The sequence below is a fragment of the Ursus arctos genome, unplaced genomic scaffold, assembly GCF_023065955.2.
Source record: "Ursus arctos isolate Adak ecotype North America unplaced genomic scaffold, UrsArc2.0 scaffold_1, whole genome shotgun sequence".
Lineage (NCBI taxonomy): Eukaryota > Metazoa > Chordata > Mammalia > Carnivora > Ursidae > Ursus > Ursus arctos.
Window position 1 is genome coordinate 53,222,678 of NW_026622763.1, and position 23,065 is coordinate 53,245,742.

The following is a 23,065-nucleotide window of genomic DNA, read 5'->3' on the forward strand; positions in this document are numbered from 1 at the left end:
CTTCAATGTTCTAACTTTTAGATTAATCTATGCCATGCTACTATGAATATTTCAAATATATCAGTGTAAACTAAAAATCTTTACTGATACAAATCTCCAAAAAGAGTGGTACTAACTGCTATTAGAAGAATAACAGGAATTACAGTGACTAGCAGTGCTTATAGACAATTTGTCTTTTCTGTTTTCTGGTATGATATTTACTTTGTTCACTGGTTCTTCTACACCAGAAACTTTAAATTAATTACTTGAGCTCGCAGGTATATTTGATGTAATTTTGGTGCTCTACTTGGAAAAACTTATTTTTAAAAGTACAACATTAAAATATTTTCAAAGCAAAAATGAGCAGGGCCTTAGCCAAAAAGACTTAACAAACATCTTCTCTAATTTTCTGAGCATTTCAATATTCTCCATAAAGAAGAGCAATTAGGTACATAACCCATACGCTCATAAGAATGAAGCAAATACCTCACTACTCTTTTTGTTGGCTGTGAACTGCTTAACTAATACTGGTTGCTGAAAATCATCTTTATCTTTCAGCTACAAAAATGGTAATTTCTAAAAATGATTTGAGGACTGTAATTCATTTTGACATATAACATAATATGACTATTCCTAATCCAGTAGTTGGTCGTTTTTACAAAAACAAAATTAATTAGCTTTTAGAAAAATATGACAAGCAAATTATTTTTAAAAAGAAACACACACCTGAAGTTCAGGCAGTCTAATTCATATTGATTCACCCCAATCTAGTAAACTTAAACCAATTCAGTGACTACAAGCAAAACATTGCATACACAAAAAAGATTAAGTATTTTTTTTTGCATTGTAGTTTTCTAAAGCTGTATGAAACTATGATCACTGCAAATAACAGTCAAACTAACAATTATAAAACTTAAGCTACAGGTGCAGTACCTTTATCCAAAAAAACCCAGATCATTCTTTTCATGGTAAATTACTCAACTGCATGCAAATAGATAAATGAGTTTACCTCGCTGATCACAATCTCGGTAGCTAACAAAAGCAGAGCACCTGGCCAATAAACAAGTCCTTTGAAATTCAATTTCATACTAAAGTTTGAAAAATCGCTGTTTTGTTTTCACACTGAAAATCATAACCAAACTGTTTTTCAGCTAGAAGATCAGCCTTTTGTGAAGAGAAAGAGAGTAGGGTCTGTAGTAGATTACATAAATATCAAGAAGTTGGATATTAATGCTGCATTGTAGCCGTGGTCTTTGATGTCCACACAAAAAATTAATTTTGTTGAACTTCAAAAAAATTTTAGTGTGATGCTATGCACTGGTGCATCAACTAATAATCCTCCAGAATTTCTGTGCTCATCTAAAAAGAGTCCCTGCTGAATGTTCTAATGCATCTTATTGTGAATCTTCAGCAAATAAAACTTCATGTATGAGCTCATGATGTGCTTTGCTGCCAGAGAGTCACAGACTCTGTGGGAAGCTCTTTATCTTCCCAGCAGTCAGTTCTCTGAGAACATCAGTGCAGCTACTGTAGTTACCTGTAGATTACTTGTATTTTCTCACATCTGTGTCCAGCAATCTAAACCATGATGATAAAGGGTCATTAGGTTTTGAGTGAGGAAGGGGATGGACTAGACAATTTACTCTGATAAGCTCCTTGTTGGGAGCTCCAGTTTAGAATGTGAAATGTCGGATATGGACAGTTTTACACTGGAAGGAAAAAAGAATTTCACTCTTCTGCGCTGACAATTAAAAATGATGCAGTTTAATGTCTCACTATACTCTGTTGATTCACATTTTATGTGAGGGATTTATAATTAAAAGTATTTAAGAGAAATAATTTTCTGTTTGTAAAATGGACGTCTACGCTCTATTAGTCACAAAGAATTCAGGTACAATTACTAAGATAACTGCTGTTTGGAGCACAGCAAAGCAATTTCCCACAGTGGGACTTACAGTTCAATTTACCAGTTGGGCAAATATTTTGTGCTCTGTAGTGGCCTAGAGAGTTAAAAGCTATAGGTAACATTCGGGCAGTGTTATACCTGGAGAAAAGTTCCTTCAATCCAAATGGATGGCTTAGATTTCAAAGTAAAGAGAATACCCTAAAAACATTTCCCCAAATTAGTATTATATAATTTTGAAACTAACACAAAATACTGTTGTCACAGAAACTCTGACTGACCTCCTGTCATCCCTGAAACACAGCTCATAATTTAGAACTCAACCCTGTATTTTATTTTTGTATTTGTGTTGGATCATAAATCATTCTGATACTTAATCACATTTTCCTAGTAATCAGCTGATAGAATACGTTATATTCTTGATTAGATTATAGAATGGGAATACTAATTACTTAAATTTAAATGCCTTAGAATAATAGTGTCAGGTTACAGAAATATAAAAAAGAAAAAAAATTTTTTGGTGTCCTTCAGTTATTATGTGGCATACCACATAAGTAGGATGACAGAAGTATTTTAGTTAAGGAAAAGAAACAGGGGCTTTAAAAATGTTCGCTAAATTTGCATCCATAATTTACCTCTTATTTGGGTATGCTTATTTTAGTACAATATTGTGTCCTCTACCCATCTTCCACCAAAAGGAAATTTTAAGAGGTTAACAGTGACTAGAACAAATAAAACACTGCCCTACCTCAAAGAACTATATTAAAATTATAAAAGTACGTGAATAAAATCATCCAATATTTTTAAATGAAACATCAAGTAGTGATTTGGTTGTTTTTGGAAAAAGTCTTAAAATGGTATTCATTTGGACCATTTAAAGGCTTACCAGTGCTGCTGGAGAAGAAAAATAAAAATATTTATTGTCAGAGTTGTTTGGTAGCACTAAATACAAGTAAGCTATATTTTCCAACAGGTTAAGGATAAACTAAGAATTTAAAAAACTCCTGTTCTTCCTTTCAAATACATGAATGGTCTAAAATCCATTTATGAAAGACCATAAAATGGGAGATATGTTACTATTACCAATGAAGAGTCATTTTTAAAAATAAAAAAGTATTGTAAAATATAACATTTGGTAACTAACATTAACACCTTAAGGCAATATGAGAACACAAATCCATAATAATTATTCATACACCAAGCCATTGTAAACCTAAATCATTTCTGAAGACCTGAATGTGTCAAGAACTTTGACAATTATGACTGGAGCCAGGAAACTGTAGCAGTGCAGAATTTCTTATGAATTTCTGCAGTTACTTTTTATAAATGCTGTCTTGGATGACAGCTTAATGTGTACCACATGCAATATTTATTCTTCTTCAGTGTCAGACTGTCTAGCCATCCAAGGGAATACAAAGAATGTCACTTATTAGGATAAAAGCACAAGGAAGGTAATCAAGGACATATGTAACATCAGCCAATCATGCCTTATTTCAACATCCTATTCCATTCATAACAGTTCAACAATTATTTGCTTACTGATAACTTGCTTTCAGGCTGTTTGTGTTCGCCATAATGGTGGTTTGCATTTATTTTGCTCTTTAGAATTGGACACTTGCTGTGCCATGCATGTTTGTCAAAACTTTATATCTTCTGTCAGAAATGGCTTAGCATATCAAATAATTTCTATTTGTCAAGAACTACCAATACGACAATCAGTAGCCCTTGATGTCAATAGGGCACTGAAATAACTATAAAACAGCAAATGTATAACTATTAAATATTTCACAGAAAAAAATTCTTTAAGTGACACATAGTAAGAAAGTCATTATTAGCTAAGCCACACACACATACCTTCCCCTGCTTATGGTTAAGGATGCTTAATAGGCATTGCTTTTTTCTTTTGTTTCAGTTTTCCAAGATTACAAAGCTGACGGAATATCCCAATCTAATCTGGTAGTCTTTAAACTATATATCCAAAATGTCTAAGTAATACCAAGTCACATTAAAAACCATACTTGGCCACCCATACAAATTTCACTTAATAATAGATGTAAAACAATGTCCCATCATACACCATAGCTATGAAATGTGCAATTATAGAAACATAATTAATTATACTTAATCAGAAAACTAACCAGATATGACTTCAACAACGTATTCTAGTAACATTTAAAGGCTTTTAAAAGTACTCGTTTCCAGAGATCTAGACAACTAAGATGTTTACCTCTGAACATAAGAAAGGAAACAAAAGGTCAATATTCTCCATATTCCCTCTCTTGGTCTCTTTTTTTCCTCTTCAGTCTCTATCTCAGATTTGGCCTGAAGTAAAATTCTACCATGTGAGAGACATTCCACGCAAACTAATGCACACTAACTAAGCCACTTCAGTGGTTTTTTTCTGACTCTTACTTGGAGATTGTATAGATTAGTATGTGTGGAATGTCTCTCACATCATAGAATTTTACTTCAGGCCAAATCTCCCCACCCCACTGTACACATGTCTTGTAACGCAAACAGCATATGTCCTCCTAGTAAGGGACAAAGAGATAATGATATCTTTGGAGTTTTCCAGCACGACAGATAACATCCCAGTGACCAGGCAAACATTCTCCAAGACCCCTGACTTCAGGGAATGAATGACTTATGAAGGACCACCTAGACCCACTCCTTGTTCTGACCAGTTCCTGGTTGTCTAAGAGGACATATGCACCAGACCACAATCACCAGTAAAAACCCCAGACCCCTGGGGCGCCTGGGTGGCACAGTCATTAAGCATCTGCCTTCGGCTCAGGGCCTGATCCCAGGGTCCTGGGATCGAGCCCCACATCAGGCTTCTCCGCTGGGAGCCTGCTTCTTCCTCTCCCACTCCCCCTGCTTGTGTTCCCTCTCTCGCTGGCTGTCTCTCTCTGTCAAATGAATAAATAAATAAATCTAAAAAAACAAAAACAAAAACAAAAATCCCCCAGACCCCAAGCAAAGATGAGACTCATGCTCTTTTCCTTTCTGAGTCTCCTAGACACTGTCCATATCTCCATGTATTTATCTCCAATAAACTCTGTTTTCACTTCCAAAAAAAAAAAAAAACAAATATTTTTCGTGGGTGTTTTTTAGGGGGGAGAGGCAGAGGGAGCGGGAGAGAGAGAATCTTAAGCAGGCTCCATGCCCAGTGTGGAGCCCAAGACAGGGCTCAATTCTACCACCCTGAGATCATTGACCAGAGCTGAAATCAAGAGTTGGACTCTTAACGGACAGAGCCGCCCAGGTGCCCCTGGATTTTTCTTAACTTAACATCTATAAACTGTGTTGTAGACCATCAATTTTCTTAGTTATATAGTTAAGTGTTATAGTGTACCTGCTGATAGGACTAGGGAAAATCCATTTGGATGGAGTTGGAAAGGTATAGAGGTAAGTCTTGATTAACAAAAAGAAAACACAGCAAGATTTTCTAAATGCTGCTGTTCCACTTAAAAGTCTTGAGGAGAGGCGCCTGGGTAACTCCAATGGTTAAGTGTCTGCCTCCGGCTTTGGTCATGATCTCCAGGTCCTGGGATGGAGCCCCATGTCAGGCTCCCAGCTCAGCAGGGAATATGCTTCTCCCTTTCCCTCTGCCTCTCCCCTTGCTTGTGCTCTCTGTCTCTCAAATGGATAAATAAAATTAAAAAAAAAAAAAAAAGTCTGGAGCATTCACAAAACAGTAAAATCTCACCAAACATGAAGTCTGGTTCTATGTCTAAACAAATTTTTAACTGGATCCTAAAAATTTGGGAGGAAGCGTGTTGAGGGAAGGAGAGAAGAAACAAAAGTACAGTGAAAAGAAGGAAAAATATAAGTGACCATATCCTTGCAAATTTTAGAAGATAGAACACTACAATATTATAAAAACCAAAAATATGTATATTTAGGAGAAATAAAACAAAATGGGAAATTGCTATCTTTTAAAAACAATTCAGGTATAATTAACATACAGTGTTATATTAGTTTCGGGTGTAAAATATAATGATTCAACAATTCTATACATTTCTCAGTGCTCATCAAGGTAAGTGTACTCTTAATTCACTTTATTTCACCCATCTTACCATCCACCTCCCCCTGGCAACCACCAGTTTATTCTCTGTATTTAAGTGGTTTTTTGTCTTTTTTTCTTTGTTCATTTGTTTCTTAAAATTCCACATATGAGTGAAATCACATTTGTCTTTTTCTGACTGACTTCTTTCACTTAGCACTATACCCTCTAGATCCACCCGTGTTGTTGCAAAAGGCAAGATTTCATTCTTTTTATGGCCATGTAATATTCCACTATATATATATATATGTATATATATATACACATATACACCACTATATATATATATAGTGGTGTATATGTGTATATATAGATATACACGTACCACATCTTCTTTATCCATTCATCTAGAGATGGATATTTGGGGCTGCTTCCATGTCGTGGCTATGGCAAATAAATATGGGGTGCATATATCCTTTCAAGTTAGTGTTTTCGTTTTCCCTGGGTAAAGAGCTGGTAGTGGAATTACTGGACATTATTTTCCACAGGGGCTCTACCAATTTATATTCCTGCCAACAGTGCATGAAGGTTCCTTTTTCACCACATCCTTGCCAACATTTGTTGTTTCTTGTCTTCTTGATTTTAGCCAATCTGACAAGTGTGAGGTGACATCTCATTGTGGTTTTGACTTGCGTTTCCCTGATCAGTGATGTTGAGCATCTTGCCATGTGTCTGCTGGCCATGGTCTTCTTTGGAAAAATGTCTATTCAGGTCCTCTGCCCATTTTTTAATTGGATTGTTAGGGTTGTGGTTCTCATTTTTGGGGGGGGTTTTGTATTGAATTGTATAAGTTCTTTATATATCTTGGACATTAACCCCTTATCAGATATATCATTTGCAAATATATTCTCCCATTCAGTAGGCTGCCTTTTTGTTTTGTTGGTGGTTGCCTTTGCTGTGCAAAAGCTTTTTATTCTGGTGTAGACCCCAATAGCTTATTTTTCCTTTTATTTCCTTTGTTTGAGGAAACATATCTAGAAAAATGTTTATACACCCTATGTCAAAGAAATTACTGTCTGTTTTCTTCTAGAAGTTTTATGGTGTAAGAAAGTGGTCCAGTTTCATTCTTTTGCATGTAGCTGTTTTCCCAGAACCATCTGTTGAAGAGACTTTTACCCATTATATATTCTTGCCTCCTTTGTCATAGCTTGACCATTTTATTTATTTATTTATTTATTTATTTATTTATTTATTTATTTATTTATTTTTCCTTTATTTCTAATCTTCTAGCTGTATGGGTTTCTGTGCAATTTTCACTAGAATGCAACTAACAAAAAACCCCTGTGCAATTCTTGTTCCATGAAAGGCTTGCTCTAAATGCAATAAAATGTTTTATACTTTTTCTCATGAGCTCAAGATAAAAGATGTCTTTAAGATGTTTAACTAGGTTTCTCACTTTATACTTCTCTAAGTAAATAGGTAACTATTTGCCTTTCGACGTTGTTATGAGGATTAATCCAAATAAGAGAACATATTATGGGGGCACCTGGGTGGCTCAGTCAGTGAAACGTCTGCCTTCAGCTCAGGTCACGATCCTGGGATCCCCGGATCAAGCCCCACGTCAGGCTCCCTGCTTGGCGGGGAGTCTGCTTCTCCCTCTCCCTTTGCCCCTCCCCCCAGCTTGTGTGTGCATATGCTTTCACGCTCTCCGTCTTAAATAAATAAAATCTTAAAAAGAGAGGGAGAGAGAGAACATACTATATAAGTGCCCCAAAGTCCAGCATATAACACATGCTCAACAAATGGTAGTATTTTGCCCAAGACATATGTATATATGTTCTTTCCATTATGCTGCTATGCATGAATGTAGAATTTAAGCAGAATATTATACAAATTATCTATCTGTACTTCATCTATTAAAGATACGCACACATGCATACACATGTACAATTCCCACTTTCAAGGAGGTCTTAAAACATTCCAAGTTACTGAAAGCACAAGGAATAGAACAAATAACTATGCGGTTAAAAACACACACACATACAAAACAACCAAGTGGTAGAAGAAAGTACTTATCTTTTTTTTCTCTCTCTCTTTTTTTTTAAAGATTTTATTTATTTATTTGACAGAGAGAGAGACAGCCAGCGAGAGAGGGAACACAGCAGGGGGAGTGGGAGAGGAAGAAGCAGGCTCATAGCAGAGGAGCCTGATGTGGGGCTCGATCCCAGAACGCCGGGATCACGCCCTGAGCCGAAGGCAGACGCTTAACGACTGCGCCACCCAGGCGCCCCAAGAAAGTACTTATCTTAAAACATGATCAATAATATGTATTTTCTATGTGAAAATATATAAACTACTTTAACTATTGTCCCTATAAAGGGCTATTAAATTGCTACATGTTTGGAATATAGTTTTCAATGACAAATTCATGAAAATTAAAATACTGTTTAGGTAACAATTTTTATATTACCTTCAGTTGGCATTCTCTAATCAGGTTATAGTGACTTTTTAGCTTCAAATTTCACAGTGCATTAACTGTTTAATAACAACAAAACCTTATCTAAATGAAATTTATAGTGATAGTAAATGTAGCTAGTATATGACCTATTGCTCAGGCCTCTTCTACCTTTCCCACCACCAAGGGCCCAATGCTTACTACTATGGCATAGTAGTAAAGGTCATGGGCTCTGGAGATAATAAACTGCTTAGGTTTGAATTTTGGCACCATTAACTGGCTATACAAGCTTGGCCGAGTTCCTCAAGCACTCTATACTTGCTTTGCTTTCCTTAAAATAATGATGGTAACAATTTTATAAGGTTTTTGGGAGTCTTAAATGTAACTGGAATATAGTTAAATGGTCAGTTAAGCATCAAGTCAACACTTAACTACAACTAATACAACATTTTAGACATATGAATTTGTTGTTATTCATGATATTCTTTCACTCCACATCGAATTTATGATATTCTTTCACTCCATATCTAATTCATGATATTCTTTCACTCCACATCAATTCCTTCACCCCTAGCAGTGTAGAATTATTAACAAATTGTATGGTATGCTGGGGGGGGCAAATTCTGCTTACCATTTTAATATATATATAATGATCTGTGGTTATAGCTACGGTTTCTGGGGTCTATTCTGTACTACTATTTTAGACATGGCAACTTGACGTAATTTTTAGTTTTACTTTCAGTAAGAGCCATTGTATTTTCTCTAACAAAATTTTTATATATATGGTATATGTTTAAAAATGGTTGATATAGAGGGTGCTAAAATATACTGCTGTAACATTATTACATAGTTAATATAATAAAATGATAAGGCAAGACAAAAACACCAACAGCTAAAGCTTGTTATCCTAAGAAAGATACACAGTTGTCACCTTGACAATTATCTCTTTTAATTAACACTAAACAATTTGGTAGAGATGATATTTTCTGAGATAAAACATAACAGAATGTTCAAGTTAATTAAAGCAATACTTTCAAAGATATGTGAAGAATCACAAATATATCTTGCTCTGTCATGCGTGGAACAGGCATAAACATTCAAGTCAAACGGGCTTATTTCTAATACTTGCCTGCTACAAGAACTTGGGCGTGTTCCACCATCTCTCCAACTGCCCTAGCTCTAAAACAGCACGATACCATCTATGCTTCAGAAATATTCATAAAATTTTCCTATGTCTCATCTATTCTTCTATTAACATCTTACCAATTTCTAAGCTCAAAAGGGTGCCTGCCACATAGTAGGAGCTCAATAATAAATGATGGTTTGCCACGTATGTCTTTTAGTTTGGTACAGGAAAAGCTAAGTCAATGTCACTTAATGGGATGGTAGGGGTAAGAGACAAAAGAAAAATGGCACCATTTAAGGCAACAATTTTAAATATAAATTATGTATGAAAAATACTAGTTACTTTCATGTTTCAGACATCCAGAAATGCTCTTTGCAAAAAACCTTTTCAAACATCATTTAAAACAAGAAAAAAAAGCCAAAAACTATTATCAACAGACAGACATTATTTTTCTTTTAAATATCAAAATGGACTAAACCCAAAGATGTCTTCCACAGACTACACAGTTCTTTTTAAAAGAATTTCTAAGGAAAATGTTGATAATCATCACGAATACTGGTGACTACTCCTTGATCTTAATGACAAATACTTAAAGTTCTAAAAAGGTACCTTTGTATTTCTATTAATGGACACACTAATTTCATTTACCATTTAGCTAACATAACCCACTCCTAACTTAAAATGCAGATCTCTTAATTCAATGATCAAAATGTTTCATTTTCGTGAACAATCAATTCGAGGCCAAAATAGTTCAGTGTTGTGTGGGCCAGGTTGGGATGTGTCTGAGGATCCAATGAACTAATGTAAATTATGATGTTATAAAGTTTTGACAAATGTTGTTATTTTTTTAAAAGATTTTATTTTTAAGTAAGCTATATCCCTAACGTGAGGCCCGAACTTACAACCCCGAGATCAAGAGTCGTAAGCTCTACCAGCTGAGCCAGCCAGATGCCCCAAGCTATTATTTTTAGTAAAGTTCAACCTACTTCTTTGAGGTCATACATTGAGGGACTTGTAAAAGAAGTGCTTTATGAGTGGTAAAGTGGATCAGCAAGTTGCTAGACAAGCATAAAAAAGGAAAGATGAAATTCAAAGTAAATCTATATATTTGCAAACACTACTTTAAAGGTTGTTTAAAACACCTGGCAATCTAAAATCTTTCTGGACTCTAAGAAATTAACTATCGCAAGCCAGAAGATAAATGATGGCCATTCTTAAAAACAATTCACTTTTACAACATATTTAGGATATGTTTTAAAATCTATTTACTTGCAATGTATCTGAATAAGAATTTACAAAGTTCTTTTCAAGTGGTTGTTTTCAGATTTTACTCTTTTTCAATGCCCTGTCACACATGCCTTTGCATTTGCTGTTCCCTCTCCCTGGACTGAGTTTTCTTCAGATCCTCTCATGGCACCCTCCTTTACTTCATAAAGGCCTTCCTTAACTACTCTAACTAAAATGGCACCTCTCTTCCCCTGCCTTATTTTTCTTCGTTGTTTTAGTTATCTCCTGACATTAAATATTAAATATTTGTTCACTGGTTGTCTATTATCCCATAAGACTATAAGCCTTAAGGGGCAAGGGCTTTTTCTGCTTACCATCTAAAATGGTGCATGACACACAGAAGGGCTCAATGATTACCTGCTTACAAAAGGAAAAAGAAAACATAGTTCCCACCTCCTCAATGAGTTCACAGTCTTCATAAGAAACATAAATTTGAAATGTATATTCATAATCATAGTTTTTATGAAATTAATTTCTCTTAAGAAAGTATTTAAAAACTGAATGGATATCAGTGTGCAGCCCTGAACTTTATAGATAGGGGTGTACTCAAAGTTCCTAAGTCAGTTATCTTAGAACATATATTTTTCTTAAATGCTTTTTTTTTTTTAAAGATTTTATTTATTTATTCGACAGAGAGAGAGACAGCCAGCGAGAGAGGGAACACAAGCAGGGGGAGCGGGAGAGGAAGAAGCAGACTCCTACCGATGAAGCCTGATGTGGGGCTCGATCCCAGAACACCAGGATCACGCCCTGAGCCAAAGGCAGACGCTTAACGACTGAGCCACCAAGGCGCCCCCTTAGAACATATTTTTAAGGGAGAATTTAAAAATTGGTGATAAAAATGGTTACAGATACCAAATATGTCTCATCCAAACTGCACTATTTCTACTATGTTGTGAGTTAAGGAGGCTTTTGAAGGTATTTCATAATCTACTGTTTTTGATGGGGAAATGCTTTCCAGGTCACGTCAGAATTTAAAAATGTAATAGTTTGAGTCATATAACTAGCCTCAAATACAGATATGTCAATTCTACAGACAGGTTTTATTTCCACTTTGTTCTCATTCTAGCCAAAGCAATAGCCACTCACTATAAGGAAGGATCTGAACATGGTGAGACCCAGAAAAGATTTATTTTCAAGGGGTAGAGATATGAGACAGGGAATGAGAGTAGGGGAAGGATCAGGTCTTATCTCCAACCCAGCCAGAAAAGTTGCTCATAAATTGGGTCTTTGCAACCTCAGTAATGCTCTATATAGTTCCACAGGAAAAAAAAATCCTACCATGACAAACCCGTACATGAAGGTTGAGAAGGTACTAGATATTTGCATGGGCATCTTTTCTTTGTGAATATGCTGTAATCCAATTCTTTAAAATCATAAAATTCTAGCACTGGAAGAGGGAATCTTAGAGATGATCTTTACTAACTTTCACTGCCTCACCTCCAACACACACACACACACACACACACACACACACACACACATATTCAAAATAGGGAAAATGAGATATATGAGATATAGAAGATCACAATGGAACCATTTTAAAAGGCTTTTTAAAGAATAAACGGCCATTTAAAAAAATGCTATTGTAGTAAACAATGATTTCATCTAACGGAAGCCAAGAAATAACAATAAATCCTCTAAGCTGTGAATGGTAAAGTCACAGAGCCCAATCTGAGAAGGAGATAGGGGCAGAGTCATGGAAGATGGTGAGTGTATCACGGGAATTTAATTGCTACTGCTACTGTACAATAGAGATGATTCTCGGTTGTTCGTTTTGTTTTGGAGTACAACTGTTCCAAAGCATAAAACTACAGCTGTAGACATATATGTAACACATTTTATTCCTTTATCCATATAATGAAAAGAAAAACCAAGGGAATATATTCGGAAGATACATTTAGAAGACTAAACAAGTCCTTTTTCTATTATTGTATTCTTTTTGAGTATGCTAATTAAATTTGGGAGATAATGTTTATACAGAACACATTTTATGTGAACATTCTGATGAATTGTCTTCAATACATGAAAGACTAAGTAATTTGCTTGCAGTCAACGACCTAGATAGCAGCAAATAAGGACCACTGCACTAATATTTCAAATTCTAAAGTAGCAGTGTTCTTAACATACCAAAATTCCTCATAATACACACTACCTAATTTATAAATAGACTATATGCTCAAAGTTTCTTAGAATTCATTTTCTTTCTTTTTTTTTTTAAGATTTTATTTTTTATTTTATTTCTAGAGGGAGAGAGAAAGCACACGCAAGCAGGGAGGGGCAGAGGGAGAGAGAGAATACCAAACAAGCTCCGCACTCAGCATGCAGCCTGATGCAGGGCTTGATCTCACAACCCCGAGCCGAAATCAAGAGCTGGGTGCTTAACTGACTGAGCCACCCAGGCACCCCAGATTCATTTTCTTTATAGACCCAATGTTATCAATGGTACTCAACATTTTGGTCTAGCCTTCAAAAGTCTATTTAACTCATAATGTAGTAGCTGGACTACAACATTAACTCCAAAGGTAGATCTTGTGACTGGGGAACACAGGAGAGAACACAGGAATGAAGGGCAGTGGAAATAATATTCCTTTCCTAGTCTGCACAAGCAGGATATTAGACAAAACATGAAAACTGCCCAAAATGGCACCCTCTCCTTTCCTTTTCTACAGCCTTCTCCTAGGAAAAGGTTATTCAGACCCTGTATACTGCATTAAGGCTCCATTCTAATCCCTTCATAAGGCCCTGTCTTACATCTTCTACCACCAACAGTCCTAAAATTTCTAGGCTTCAAAATTCTCCTCCACTTCTACCAACTACTACTAGTCAAAACTCCCACTTATTAGTGTAGCTCATCTCAACTCACAGTTTTGGAAATAAAATTTGATCTAGAGGTCCTTCATTTCCGGGGCACAAATTTTTAAAAATATATAAATTTTTAAAAATAGTCCTTAAATTATTCACCAAATAAGTGGGGTAGAGAGGCAGTTTAATTCTTTTGTGTACTTGAATCATTTATAATTTGAAAAACAGTATGTAAGTTAAACTTTCCCTTTCATTTCTTAGATTATGAGTATCTGTGCATGTATGGAGAACATATATTTTAATTTCATATGAGAGAATCCTAGAGAACATTTGTTTGTTTTGTATGGAAAACATTTTAATTGTTCCTTTTCAAAAAAAATTTAATTCCAGTATAGTTAACATACAGTGTTATATTAGTTTCAGATATAGAATAGAGTAATTCAACAGTTCTGTACATTACTCAATGCTCATCATGATAAGTGTACATTTTAGCCCCCATCACCTATTTCACACATACCTCATTGACCTCCCCTCTGGCAAGTGAACACTTGTGTTTTTAAAAGAGCTTTAGTCTCTTAAAGCTAGACACAATTCTGTGAAACGTTTCCCTACTATATGCTGTGAAATTCTTCAGCTACTTTAAAAAAGATAAACATCCTGACATATTCGATTAATTATATCACTCACAGAACAGTAAGTCAACAGATGTGCTAATGAAAATAACTGACCCTCCCAAAGTATCGCTTTCTCAAATTCAGTGAACTATTTTGCAAATAGAAATTATTGTCTGTAAATAGTATGGGACAAAAATCCAAATAAGCCAGGGGAAATTCCTAAAATGCATACCACAGTGGGTAGCATTATAAATAGCATTATATTCCTATAAAAAGATGTGATTTCTTCTATAATTATCTTTTTCATAATATGGAATTAGAGTGTTACTTGGTTTTGTTACGACTAAGCACTCTAGGGTACTAATATCACTTGATAAGAATATGAAATTGCTGAAAGAGTATGCAAAATCCATTTAACGAGAACCAGAAAGAAATTCACAAGTATTATTACATGTATATACATGTACAAACGCAAAAGAAAATTCCAAGTAAAAAGATTCCTGAATAAGCAAAGGTCTTCTCCCTCACACTTCTTTTAAAGTTCCAGCTCTTGTAATAAAAAAAAAAATTATTTTGCTTTAGTATATTCTCTTAAGCTCTCAAGATTCTGATCCAAGAAATTAGAAAATAATTAATTCCACAAAATCCACTCACCGGAAATTATTTGAAATCCTAACTCACAGTGCATATGACACTGTTTCAAAGCTTTATCATAATACAAATTAAAAAGCAGACAGTTGAGAATCATCTAGTAGCAAAAACAAAAGACTGTAAAACAAAGAAGGGGTCTAAAGAAAAATTTTTAGATTCATTTATAACAAGTAAAATTGAGAATATTTTGTACAGAAGTTCACCAATTTAATCAATCCTATATTTTAAAAAAATTGCTTAGTTTAGACTTCCAGAATACCCTTGACCTGCTCTATCACCCCTTCACATCTGTCAAAGGAGCATATAAGCACCAGTTCTCATGAAGGAATCACCATTTAAAAAAGTATTTGATTTATGAAAATCATTACAAATTATAGCTTATAAAATTTAATTCAGCTAAAAAAAACCCTCACATGTTAAAATAAACTTCCCAGTTGTGATTTGAAGTAGGTAGGAACACACTCAGAATAAATAATGTATTCTCATAGGCTTCACAATATTAGGTACTTCAAGATGAAGGTGACACAACAACCCCCCAAAACTGTATGAACCACAAATGATAAAAAACAGAAATTATAATCCCCCCAAAACATTGCATGGATATTTCAGGGCTTCTCCTTTGCCAGACTAGTGGATGATAAAAACATTTAAAAATCTCATACATGTGAATCTTGCTTTATACAACAGGGTATGTTTCTGAAAACTTTATGCGAATTAAACTTAATTTCAAATCTACTTGAGAAGCTCCTAAACTAAAATGAATAATTTTTTAAGAATAATTACTTATTCTCATCTTAACTGTTTCAAGTAAATCAAATGTGTAACAATGCAATTCTTCCACAGCAGCATAAATTTCTAGCTTCAGTAAATAATCTTGTCAGAAACTGATGACTTCTTAGAATTGTTTTATAGAAATAGTTTTACCTTTATATGGATATATGTATATACATGTATATCTGTATTGTGTATATAGATATACAGACATACAAAATTATATGTAAAAAATGAATATACTTCCTTCTTCATGCAGGGTTGCTGAGATACAGTACCTGTAATTCTCCCACACAGTTCGAGAAATCAAGGAAATGTTGGATTTATTCCGTGATTCTCCCCCTAACCAGGCATACAATGTATAGTATCACCAAACTATTTCCAGTTGTTGCACACAAATTATGTGGAAAACTAACCAAAACAGGAAAGTGGGGATGAGGGGACTGAATCACAGAACAGTAAGAATGAAACCTTTTTCTATTTAGAATTCAGTTAGTGAAATCGACACACTGCCCTTGATTACACAACAACTTCAAAGACGACAAATATTTGTCTACCTATCTTGAATCAATTTCAATACCCAGATTACCGGACTCATATAATATTAGTCAAAGGGTAATGTTTAGTGACCACAAGCCCACCAAGGCATATGCAAATATACATGTTTATACACACACAAATGCACACAAGAAGTCTGAATGTTTAAATGTTATATTTTCCAGTTGAATATTAACATGTAGTATATAATAAGCAATAAAATGGAATTATCCTTTACCAATAGTTTAAAGATGGGGCAAGAGAACACAAAAATGAAACATAATTGGAAGCTATGTAGGTATCCAAAATATCTAAAATTAGTTTGCTCTACTGATGTCATAACTGGATGGCATATACTACTTACAGAGCAACAAAGGTGCAAAGATTGAAATTTAAACCCCTAATTAAGCAATGGATTGAGAGTTCTAATGTCCTGTACCACCTGATACCATAACTCAGTAGGCAATCTCAAACGAAAATTAATACGGCAGACAGTACAATTTTAGTTATAAGTAACAACTGATCGTATTTAAAAAATGAAATCCTCAAGTGTTCAAAAATCACTGGCACCCACCAACAACTTCTGCATTCAAAGAACGGCAATTTGTAATAATAAAAAAGGGTTCGGTGGATTCCCCTTACAACATCTTGATTACTGTCATCTGATCCCATAACACAACTGTAACTAACCCGGCTGCCATGTCAGCTGCACTTCAAGGGGCTGGGGCTTAATCATATATCAACGAAATGACTAATTCAACATTGTTAAAACAGCGAGGAGATGTCTGGAGTGAGACTTCAGTTGTTTACATCTTTCAATAGGTCAATGTACCTACTCAATACCAAAACAGGCTTATCTTTCAAAATGCTTCCTTCTTTTCCAGGATTGAAAAACAATGTTACCATTTAAATTTAAAGTAAACTCTAGTAATTAAAATGTTCATTAGGTCTGAAACAGTGACCCACTAAACTACAGTTTCCTATAGTCTTCCTCTTATGGCCCAAATCACAAATTCCTCCTCCTCCCCCTCTTTCCTGACCATTTAAAATAGTTTTCTAGATCTAAAAGACCCATGAAAATATTTATTACTGCTTCCTGCATCAGTCTTAATTTGCAACAGTAATATTACATAATAACTTTAAAAAACAAAAACTTTTTCTTTTGCTAAAGGAGCAACTAATGCAAATGGAACTTAGAAATGCTACCAAAAAACGAGATGCTAACACAAATTAAAAGGATTAAGTAGTTAAAACGTATCTTAACTATTTACATCTGCTTGCAGTGTTATAAACGATGAAAACCTAGTGTTCATATCCTTCATAATAAAAATTTATTCTGCACTTTAATACAAAGGCTATGTTGCATAAACAGAGGATTTAAAGCTGTAGCAGAGTGGCTGAATGAAAGGAAAATGGCAATCTTTCTGGCTCCAGTAGACGCCATTCCCTATCACACAATGTTTCCCACTCATAAATACATGACAAATACTTCCTCAATCATTTTTTACGAGCAGGGATGCACAGGGGGTAGTCAATGGCTAGCTTGAGGGAAAATAGGAACAGCAGGCGGCAGAAACTGTACAGAAAATGGCTATGTGGTAAATTCTCTTCTGGAACATCACTCAGTTACCCAGTCTTTGATCTTTCAGCTACAATTACACTAACTTCCACAAGATCTGATCCTCCCCCCACCAAACATACACACAACCCCAAACCAGATCATTAGTTATATATAAAATCTAAAATTTGGTTTTATAAATAGGATCATCCATACCTCTACATCTCTATAAATTAAAATTTGCTATTTAGACAAGAGTTTGCTTTCAATTGGCTATAACCATATCATCATCACAACTGGTCTCACAAAAAACATGGGGTGTCTGGCGACAGCTAAATCACAGACTGGCGTCTCCCAAGCAGTCTGTCTACCATTAGGGTCTGGGAAATGGTATTTACTATACAATTAGAGCCAGGGAGTTCTACCTGTAATCATCCAAATACAGGTGTGAGAAGCCCCTTTGGGCAAGGAAACTGACTCATCCCTTCTCATGTAAACTTTGATGTCTGTATTGTTTCATGAAGCCTCAGGAAACCTTACCATTCACACTACAATAAGATTTATTAACTGAGGTCAAGTAATAAATTTTAAAATTCCTTCCCAAAGGTAACAATTTTTAACGCATTAATCATCAAATTTATAAGAATCTGAAACAAGACAGTACTGATTATTTTAAAGTTAATTATCTATTGGAGGACACTGACCAGTCAGAACTGAATTTTCACGTTAAGTTTATGCTTTCTAGAACACTACCAATAAAGAGGACAAATTCAGTTTCCTATCAGGAACACAAAATGTCTTAAAGTAATATCAACAGGGCATTTTTAGTTGCAGTAATTTCACAGAATTTATTCTAATCATTTATTGGAGTTAACCATCTGACATTAATTATTGTTTTGGCTTCCAGTCTATGAATGTTTATTTTTCAGTTTAAAGCTTCTCACTCTTTGATATCATATGGAAATGAGAATTTTTAATGGAAAATTGAAACCATGTGCATCTAAGTACTTAATGAAGTACAGGGAAAAACCGACAATATATTTTAGGAGAACGCAGATATTTTGCTTTGGATAGTTTTGATTTGTTTGTATGACTTAATAGTATAAAATACTGAGGGTCCCGTGAGGCAAGTCGAAGTGAGTGCAATGCCAAATGTCTACATGTCCACATGTTATATGAATATATGATTTTTTGAAGTTATTAGTGAATGAAAGAAAACCTTGTACATTTGGGTTACATGTCAAAAATGACAACACATGAGTGCGCAGTTTTTACCTCTGTACACTTTAAAAGTATTTGAAATAGATCCCTGATCTTCCTTCTCCCCTTTCCATACACAATTTTTTTAATTGAAAAAAAATTTTAAAGCATTTGATCTGGATTTTAAAACTTATGCCCAGCTATAATCTCAAATGGGTATTTTAAGGCCACATATAATATCAACACAGTTAGAAATTCCTAGTTTAAAAAGTTTTATTGGTCTAACTACATTTATTCTCATTTTGCAAAGGAAACAAACAATAATGTCTATTAAATTTAAATTTAATAAGTAAATATGCATGATTCAATATTGCCTAATTTAATTGTTTGTTTTTTAAGTTCTCTCAGTGTAGATCAATTAGGAGATTCATCTCAGAATGTACAAAACCAGACGAAGCTTTCTCATCCATTTTAAACTTTTTAATAATAAGGAGGAAAACATTAAAATCTAAGATAGCTCATATGTATGTGTGTTTGTATGGGTAGAGACAGGATATGTCTGAATATATCTGAGGGGGAAGAACTTACCATTTGTTTTTCTTTCTAATGTAGTCTTTTTCAGAAAGATTAACCAAGTAGACCATTGGTTTTGAAGTCAGAAATAAGTGTTTATTCAACACTTCAATCTAAAGTGGGAGATAGAGGAAGAATCCCTTTTAAAAGTTAAGTAAGTCATTGAATAACTTGAAAATAAACTCTTTTCAAACAAGTAGCCATTTTCATTTTCATAATTCTTGTTTCTAACAGATTAGCAGGAGTAGGGGAAATATCAGGAGCAGGGGAAAAGAAAATAATAACAAGCCTGGGAATAAGCAATCATTGACAGAAATAAAGTTTAACTAGATATTAACAGTAATAATACATAAAACAATGAAAAATCTCATTTGTTCTCTAAGAAGTCAAAGTCAAGGCCGGAATAGAAGGATTGATATTTATATAACTTACCTCTTTGTCGTTCCAATCATGATAGAAGCGAACAGGTTTCTTCTGATCTATAACCCAGGATTTGACTTTGCACATTATATCCTGCACAAGATTGAGGAAAAAGTAAATTCAAGATGGACACTAAACATTTAGATACTAACTACTAAAATTAAAAGTTTCCAAATCCTCAAAGTAAAAATAGTCAATTTTATATGAAAGGGGCACGATGTCACACACATAATTATTTTTTAATACCTCATTAAAAATCCAAATACCAATGAAATGTTGTGGCATTAACATTTTAATATATAAAATGTAGAATACTAGCAAAATTAGTAACACTCTTAAAAATTTCAAGACAATTCACATACACCAAAGACTGTAAGAGCTAATAATATTTCAACATCACCTAGTGATGCCACTTGCAAGATAAACATGCTATTAGGAAATGGAGGGAGGGGGGAATACTGGAAAAAGACCGAATTATAATTTTTTCCTTAAAAAGAAAAACAAACAAAATAGACAAAATTGAACCTATTATTGATGATCTACCCTCCAAAATATTAAATCGACTGACCAAACCCTTTTAATTCGGAATTAATTTTTTGCCAACACCTTCTTCCTGCCCACTTCTCCTGTACCCGCTCCAACACCGCCCCCCCCACCCAACCTGCCAAAGCCTCCATTACACAATGGCAAGAGCCCTGCACTGGTGACCTCCAACCAGCTGCATTCACTTTCAGAACATCTCTCTCTGCTGGAAATCTAAAGGCCTTTTAGTTAGCAAGCTAGTGTGCATTCAGAAGGAGTAACTGCAGGAAGAGCCCAATGTGCTTTGTTTCTCTAGCCTTTCTTCACAGAAAGATTAATCATCTGTGAAATGGAAACGGCAAACAGCAAGTGACACAAACTGAACCCTTCAAGTCTTTCCTCATCAGTTTTGTGGTTCTGAATCTAAAAGCTGCGTGTGGCAAGGTTCTTCTTACAGGCAGGTGTTAATAAAAGGCTCTTGGGTCTGAAAGGTCAAACTTAGCTCTTCCAGAAGAAGTGCGTTTGAGAGTCATCTGGTTTTTTGTTGTTGTTGTTAAAGATAATTTATGAATACGCTGTAAATATGCATTTCTCACAAATTTATTGTAATACACAATTATTAGTAATAGATTTTTTAGGTTTTCATCGATGGTATTTACCATAAATCAGTTATTTTTCTATAAATATCCACTTGTATAAATTACCTCAATATTTAGTATACCTTCCTTCCAAATCTTGCTGTTACCAACAGGAAAAATAAGGAAAAAGCTCCATGTCCTTAGATCCTGATTTGAAACTCTCCAGGAAAAGGACTTCCCACAGATTTTAACAAGGAAGGGGCAAGCTGAAAACTTTTAATGAAATCTAACATGTTCTGCTTAAGAATAATCACTTTTACTCTTCTATAACTGAATTTCACTCATAAATGTTTAAAAGTGGCTAATGTAACACCATTTCCTACAAGGAGAAGATCAAAGTGCTATATTACAAATGCATTATGATTAAAAAAGCCCTGTGCAGCCTTGCTATTAACTGTTCTTTAAACCCTAAAAGGCTTCCCATAGATCTCACTTGGCACTGCATATACAACCTTTGACAAGTAATGTAGACCATTTTTATTCATTGCCTAAAATTGTAGGCAATTATGTGCGTCACACTGGCCACCTGCAAATTCTGAATGCCTGCTCCAGTTGTCAGTGCAAAAAACTAATGTCGGAGGGGATTAATCTAGGGGGAGAGAGTCCTCTTTAATGGCTCCAGCAGGTGAAATGGCCCAGCTGGTTACTATGATGAGTGGCCAGAACAGCTTATGTAGAGACACGCAACAAGATTATACAAAAGAAGGAGAAAACAGTGGTACCATCTTATATTTGGTTCCATTAGTTTTTTCAATTAAAGAAAGAAAAGAGAAGAAAATAGACAAAAGAAAGCCAAACCAAAAATAAGGAAGGAAATTAAATTTTAATCATATAAAAAGTATAAAATACTTTTGTAACTATAAACATTTTTACAAAACCAAAGGGCCTCCATAAACGATGATCACTAGTGAAGGAATTTCAGTATTTCTCTTCCATTTTAAATTAACTACACAATCACTCCAGACACTGAAATCTTATCACATAATCTTTTTGGCATTAGTTTTTTTTTTTTTTTTCTCCTCACACCAACACATTATACTACCAATTAGAAACAGTCAAATTTTAAAGAGAATTTGTTCATAATTAAAGTTCTCAAACTTTATTCATTAAAGCCACATTCAAACCCTTTAAGAAAAATTTATAGAGTATAACCAAATATTTGACGAGTTCAAAGTAAAAATGTTTCAAAATTTAAAATGTTTTCTTTTTTACCCAATACTCTTCATTAGCCCCATAAAGATTTAACAGCCAAGAAAAGACAGATTATTAAAAGACGCCAGTTTATTTAAGACAAAAAAGATCACGTTCAGGTAAGAATATCATACATAAATGATCATTATATGGTATAGTTGCGATGTGCTGTTTTTCTTACATTAGACTTCGTTTTAATTTTAGCAAAAAATTAAAAGATGTTTTATGTTCCTTATCTGAAAAATTTCTAATCAGATGAAAGAAAACATTTGGACAAATTTGTATATAATACTTAATGGACTAAAATTTTTCTTATGCATACACACACACACACACACACACACACACACACACACTCTAATACTTACGGTGAGAATAAAAGGTTCCAGTTAACTGAATATAGTTACCTGAGAAAATAATCTAATACATACTTACCCTACTCCTTACAATTTGGAATACAATAAAAACACAGAAACACCTTAATGCTCGAGGCATCAGAAGTTACTTTAGGATTTTATTAATTTCTTTAGCAACATCATCATGTAGAGATACAGATGTAGGAGGAGAACTTTTGTTCTGATAACTTTAACAAAGTCCTCACTTTCAAAATCCTATACACATAATGAAGATTATGCAAAACTTCCTGGATATTTGAACTTTTTGGTTATTTTGCAGTGGTGTGAGTATACTAATGGGAGAGGTAATAGCTTAATGCTTAAGTGTGAAAATAAATCCTAGGTCTGCCATTTACAAGGTCTGTCACTTATTACTTCATTGATTACATAGATGATGACACTATCTACTTAAGAGCAAAAGAGATAATGCATGT

The 23,065-nt window shown here is 34.4% G+C and overlaps 1 protein-coding gene across 2 annotated transcripts in view; it reads right to left on the minus strand.

Annotated features, from left to right (window-relative positions):
• Positions 1 to 23,065, minus strand: part of OLA1 (Obg like ATPase 1) — a 170,780-nt gene that overhangs the window by 31,578 nt on the left and 116,137 nt on the right. For both annotated transcript variants that reach the window (XM_026492535.4, XM_026492536.4), the window contains 2 exons: positions 19,898 to 19,978; positions 19,481 to 19,578 (listed from right to left, as the gene is read on the minus strand). In XM_026492535.4, the coding sequence (XP_026348320.1) occupies positions 19,481 to 19,578; positions 19,898 to 19,978 (179 nt within the window). The remainder of the gene's footprint in view (positions 1 to 19,480; positions 19,579 to 19,897; positions 19,979 to 23,065) is intronic.